We start from the raw sequence: 6,329 nt of genomic DNA, 5'->3' as shown, positions 1-6,329 counted from the left end.
GAATGACAGTGGGTGTGTGCTGGCAAGATTGTAAAATGCTCATCAACATCTGTGTCTGTGTCTGTTCATGTCCCTAATCAATGGTGAGATTAAGTCTGTTGGTGCTGCAGAATGGTGTGAACAGAATTAGCAGCATAGTTAGACCCACAGAAAATGTGTTGGATCAGGCTTTTTCTGCATTCTGCAAAAAAGGTCATCAAGATAGCATTGCTTAACAGCAGAGAGCAGCCTTCTGTGGCAGCCAGCACTGTCTCTTTCAGTGCAGCAGCCTAATGTTTAGGGGATGTATGAACTCCCTACAAATGCCAAGTGCCTTCTGTGTTTACTTGTCCTGACTTTTGCACCTCCAAAATGTGACTCGCTGTGCAGAGGTCTTTGGCAATGTCTCTATCCAAGTGCTCTTTTGTTCCAAGAGCCGCAGAATGACAGGAACGTTCCCTACTAGAGGGTGCCAATGTAACAGCAGCAGTTCCATGCTGAGATGTTTGGAATATGTGCACACAGCCTCTGCGCATGCTTTGTCAGGATGCTCTGCTTCTGTATGGAAGAAGAAAATCCAGGCCTGGAGGAGGCTCCTCTCTGGGATGGGTGTGTTCAGAATTGAATAATCTTGCTATGTAATGCTGGAGATGACTAGCTGGGGTGGGAGAGGCAGTGGTGGGGCCCACTGATGTCCTAGAGAAGGGCACACCCTTTATTCATGCCTCCTCATGTACCACAGGCTACAAAATCCTACTTCCTTCTGTTCCTCCCAGGTCACAGTAAATGACATCTAAAAATAACAGGCAGAACCTCTTACTGATTCTGTTGCATGGAAAGGATTAGGGACTTAAAAAGAGGACGTTTCTCTCCTCGCCTCTAAGCCATCAAGATTACTGGCAGCTGATAGTCCACAAAACTGGGAAAGGGCTTCTTGAAACGTAGTTCTTGCTCTGTTAATTCACAAATTCTTCGGCATTTTGTCTGCTAGATGTGGTGTATTCTGCTCACCAAGGCACCTCAAAAGGCAGTTGCTGGATGTGGCAGTGAGGAGCTCGCTTCGCTGCTTCACCTGTGGAGGGCCACGAGCTGTGTTGGCTCGTATAGCGGCTGGGGCTGCTGTCAGACATAGGGCACCTGACCCAGGACTCCTGGCTCTGGAAACCTGAACCTCTCATGCGTGAGCTGGAAGTTGTGAGCTTGACAGAAGCTGTACAGAAATTTGTATGAGCTGGTGTCTGGAGTGGGACATGGCCAGGCTTTGAAACTTGACCAAGGGTTGCACTTGGGTGTTATTCTCAAACCTGAAGAGGGAGGACAAGGTGACAGTGAGATGATTATGTGTACTGCTTGCTGCAGAGTTTGCCACCCTGTTTACTGAGTTTGTGTATGACACAGCTTGTGTCCACACCTGAAAATGTTCCCAGGAGTGCACTGCTGTTCCTCAAGTCATTTAAATTAGCTTTCCTGAAAGCACATGGAACCGGCATGTGGCCTCCTGTGGCCCTGCTGGTGAGATGTCTCTGCAGAGAGCACAATGGGCACCGGTTGTATAACCATCCTCCCACTCTTGTCTCTTAGAGGCCATGTCAGATTGCTCCTCCATGTTGCTTCATTTCCCAACCTTTTCTCAACAGGAGAAAAATCTTGCACCCTCCATAACAGTGATTGAGCTGAATCTGCTGAAAGTCTTCACAGAGAAGGGCTAGTAGCCTGAAAAGTGTGTGCATGCTACAGTGATCGTGTCAGAATGACACCAGTGCCCATTTTCTGTCTCGGAACTGAGCCCATAGGCACAATCTGTGTTTTTCAGAACTTTGTATTTCCCTCCATTTCAAAAATTAAACCCAGAAAGTCCTGTACTTGGAAGGGCTGTTGCCAGGCCTAGAAGCTGAGTGTCTTTGTTTATATGGGAAGCCCCATTGGTTTTGTTGTTTTTTTTTTTTCTGTTTTTCTATAAAACTCATTCTTCTGCACAATCTTCTCAAATGTAAGGTTGCTCGTGACCAGAACTACTACAATAAGAACATGTCCACAACATTCTCAGGTTATTTTGCAGCAGTGTACCCATTCGCAAATGCAAGATGTGGGAGTAGAATGCTAAGCAACTGCTTGTTGCCTGTCAGAGACATGAATCTTATTTTAATAGGGATGAAAGACATAGCCTTAAGTGTTAGGAATCCCTAAAGTTGGGAGTGATGCACTCATCACCTCCTAGTCAGCAGCAGTAGCAATGTGAGGGTGCCAGACTCTTGGGCTGCGGGCTGTAGCCGATCTCTGCTCTGGATGCAGTACGGTGCAGTTGGTCAAGTGCAGGAAGGTATTTCAGAGCCTTTCTCTGACGTGCCAGAGGTTGCCCACTGCTAAGTAGGTACGGCTTGCCAGGCTGGATGGTTCCCAGCATTTCTCCTTCATATCACAGAGCCTTGAAATGCCTTGAGGGATAAAATTTGAAATCCCGTCTTCCTTGTCTTGACTAATTTTAGGTCCCTGGTAACTTTCACGTGTCGACGCACAGTGCCACTGCGCAGCCTCAGAATCCTGACATGACTCACATCATCCACAAGCTCTCATTTGGGGACAAGTTACAGGTGAGTTCTCTTCTCTGAAAATTCCCTGGCTCTAGGGGAATGAATGCAATGAGAGTGACTTTATTATTGGACACTTATTATTGGGTATCTAGTGTTAGACACTCTGGTTTTGTGGAAGGACCATGTATGGTGGGGGGAGGACTTAACAAAGGACTGCCTGGGTAAGGAAGCTCATCCCTTGCATTCATGCAATGCACACTCAGTCCAAAGGAGTTCACAAACTGCTTACAAGCCACGACTTCAAGGAGGAGCAGTGTTCAGTCAGAGTATCTTTGCTGTTTTGATCTGAAACTGAAAGTGCTTTTAGAAAACTGTGTGGCTGTCTTTCTGCAGGGAGTAGAATGAGGATTCATGGCTTTACAGAATCCTATGTAGTACTGTTTTCAGTATTAATACAGCAAACAAACCTTGACTGCCTTTGCAGAGGAGCAGTAAGTATACTAAGGGAAGGTGTGTGCTCGCTACTGTCTTTACTATGGCACCAGTCATGTTGTTCTTAATTCACTTCACTTTACTTGTACAGCAGACACCTATTAGTCAAATTTGTTATATGAAACACACATTAGACTCAGAACTGCTATTTCCCTGCTGGGAAGAAGCTGAATGTGTGCCCTTGCCCTGTGGATAGAGTTTCACCAGGTGTTGAAAGTTATGTAATAATTCCTGATTTCTCAATAAGGACACGTTACAGCACTTCTGTAGCCTACTTCCAAGGAGCTAGCATCACAGGTGGGAGTTATATGTGTGCACACCCAGTTTGCGACTCACCCCAAACATTGCTTACCCATAGTGTCTCTGTAATCTTCTTTCCTCAGCACAGACGTCTCATTAGTCTGCCTCTTGTACACCCACTTCCAAAACCCTTTTTCATGCTAACAAGTCTAAGCGTTGCTTTGTAGTCTTCTGACTCTGCTCCTGGCTTCTTTTAGGAAATATCTTGTGTGGGAACGCTGAAATATTAGCATATAAATAAGCTTGGCTTAATGTCTGTAAAGCACACTGAGATTATGAAAAATTAGGTAAGTGCTAATAGGGAGTTGTGTAGTCTGCGTGGGAAATGGGTGCTCTGAGGTAGTGTTCCCACTGCTTTACCCTGGAGTCTCTGGGGAGTGGAGCTGAAGTGCGAGTCATGCTTCTCATCTTACTCCTGCTGGACAGTTTGGGGCAAAGGAGCAAGCATCTTCAGTTCTGGTAGTGAGGATCCTATCTAGTAGTTGGCTCCTGATCTGGACAAGTTCTGATTAGTATTTTTCAAAGCTCACAATAACTACTCAATATCTGTGTACATAAGAATGGAACATGCAGGTGCTGCTGATCCTGTAGGCGAACACAAATTCAACAGCACAAATTACAGAAGGATATGTTCACTAAACAGGTGCTACCAGGACTCAGAAAGCAGCACACAGAGCTTTAAATCTGTCTAGGTACACCTTTGGATATTTTGGATTGTTTCCATCTGCTTTGATGCAATATATGCTCATGTCTTAAAGGAGGTGAGGAGCTTCTCATTCACTTGTCATGGGAGTTAATTCTTGGTAGGTTGTTACCAGTTCAGCCAGAATGATCCACTAAGGTACGTGCTGTGTTCTCCAGACAAACCAGTCTGTTTGAAATAGATTTAAATCTTGTCTGGCATCAAATGAGCTTTAGTACTTCAACAGTAGTTCATGCACAGTAGTGGCAGACTTGGTAGATTTTCCTCCCCCCTCACCCCTGCTCCCTCACAGAATGTAAGTTGAAATATACAGGTACCTCACAGGATACATGCAGCTGTTTGCTGAGCAACCACTCAAATATTTACTGTTAGTGTTTGAACTGGACCTTGAAGTCTCTGGCCCAGGTATGCTGTAAGAGATTCACTTTTCAGCTGTATCAAGAATGGAACGTAACACTGTAGCCCAGTCCAGGTGCCTCTCTTTCTTCATCTGCTTTTTACAGTGAATAAAAAATATGTACAGACTGCATGTGTAGTTCAGAAATGGTTGCTATTGTATAAAATATTTGAAATGTCAGCAGACTGAAAGGCACCGTAGACGGCGCAGTTGTTGCTTTTGCTCTGTCCTTGTTACCAGTGCCTTGCCAGCTGAACTTGCTGATGGTTTTGTCTCTTTAAAATTTCCTTTCTCAGGAGAGAAACATGTTCAGTTACTGCTTCCTCCAAACTGTCGTCCACTCTTGCAGCGTTTAGAATAGGGAAACAGCCATTAGGATGAGACTAATACATCCACATGATCTCAGCTGTTGAGAGGGTCTGGGAAGGAGACTGCATTGCCCTCTTAGTGAGGTGAAACTGTCACACCCATGACCAACTACTGCTTCCAAACTCTTCTTCCCTGTTTGGCTTAAGGTCAGGGATTTCTAGGTTGTGCAGTTATTTGTCCTTTCTGTATAGCTTACTGTACATTGTGTGAATGATGCAACCTCTAATCTACAGCTGTTGCTGTGGGGTTTTCCCTGTCTAGAGAGTTCACAGATGATTATTTTGTTGGTGAACATCAGGCTCCAGATCATGTATGTGGAAGGCATGGGATGGAAATCCTGTTGTTCTGGGCAAATGGATACTTGCATGCCTGGGACCAGCTGCAGGACAAGCTGAATGGATGGTAGTGTAGGCATGTGTCCTTCCCATCTCCAAGGGCATAGTATGCATGGTGTGAAAGCTGGGCTAATGAGTTAAAGGTATACAAGCCCAACTGCTCTGACATGAGGAACCTTTACAGAAAAACTCTTGAGTTTTAACCTTAATGTGACTCCCATTTATTTGCCTTTCAGCCTGATAAATGAATTTCACAGTTAACTATGCAAAACTCTTAGGAAATAATCTCACAATGAAATTTCACAATTGGCCTCTTCCAACTGCAATTCCTTTTGCTTTGGAGTGGTTTTGGAGTTTCATCTTGTAAGGTGTTGTGAAATCAACTTTACTTGGAACTAACCTCTGTGGTAATGGTCACTGCAAGATACTTCAAGTCATCTTCTACTGGGTTGAGGCTTTGTGTTCAGAAAAGTTGAATCAGGCTGATCTCCCTGTTACAGGATAGGGAAGCAGAGATCAGTACAGAGTCAGAACACAGTTTTCTTCATATGCCTTTTTGCTTTCCAGGTCCATAATGTTCATGGAGCATTCAATGCCTTGGAGGGAGCAGACAAACTCAGCTCAAATCGTATGTATTCTCCATGACTACAGGTCTTAGCTACTCACTACAAGAGGGAAGACAGGGCCATTCATACAACACTGGTGTATCCAGAGGTCTTTAATTTGTCTCTTTAATCAAAATGGTCCAGACATTGCTGACTAACATTTCCATTTTCTCCAGTACCATAAAGAAGGCTTAGCCCAAAAGGTCCTTTGCAGTCCTTCTGCAACGTGGACATTGTTTCCAGTTCTGTGATGCCCAACTCAGAATTACTGATTTTTTTTATCTATAGCCTATTCCTATAGCATCCCCTTTGCTTCTGTCACCACATCTACAACTTTTCCTTGTTTTTGTGTTGCAGGTTAGCTGTTGCTTTGTGTTCTACCCTGTAGCTGGAAGAACAGATATTTTTATTGCCCTTCTTTATGACCAGCAACACGAAAAGAAATTTCTAGTGAATACTAAAATTCAGTGTTTTTCAAATGTTCAAGATCCTGTGGGATGTCATTCTTGTCCACTTCTTGGAACAAAATTTGTATAACTGTTCCTGAAACTGGACAATTGTGTTATGCTTTTCTTTCTCCAGGAGCCAAATGTCATTGTGTTACACTTGGCCAAAGGA

General features: G+C 44.2%; 1 protein-coding gene across 1 annotated transcript in view; it reads left to right on the top strand.

Annotated features, from left to right (window-relative positions):
- Nucleotides 1-6,329, top strand: part of ERGIC1 (endoplasmic reticulum-golgi intermediate compartment (ERGIC) 1) — a 40,991-nt gene that overhangs the window by 24,659 nt on the left and 10,003 nt on the right. The window contains exons 6-7 of the mRNA XM_008939895.1: nt 2,464-2,570; nt 5,674-5,734. Of these exons, the coding sequence (XP_008938143.1) occupies nt 2,464-2,570; nt 5,674-5,734 (168 nt within the window). The remainder of the gene's footprint in view (nt 1-2,463; nt 2,571-5,673; nt 5,735-6,329) is intronic.

Source organism: Merops nubicus, unplaced genomic scaffold, assembly GCF_000691845.1.
Source record: "Merops nubicus isolate BGI_N331 unplaced genomic scaffold, ASM69184v1 scaffold52434, whole genome shotgun sequence".
NCBI lineage: Eukaryota > Metazoa > Chordata > Aves > Coraciiformes > Meropidae > Merops > Merops nubicus.
Note: the sequence above shows the minus strand (reverse complement) of the source record. Positions and strands in the feature narration are given on the sequence as shown.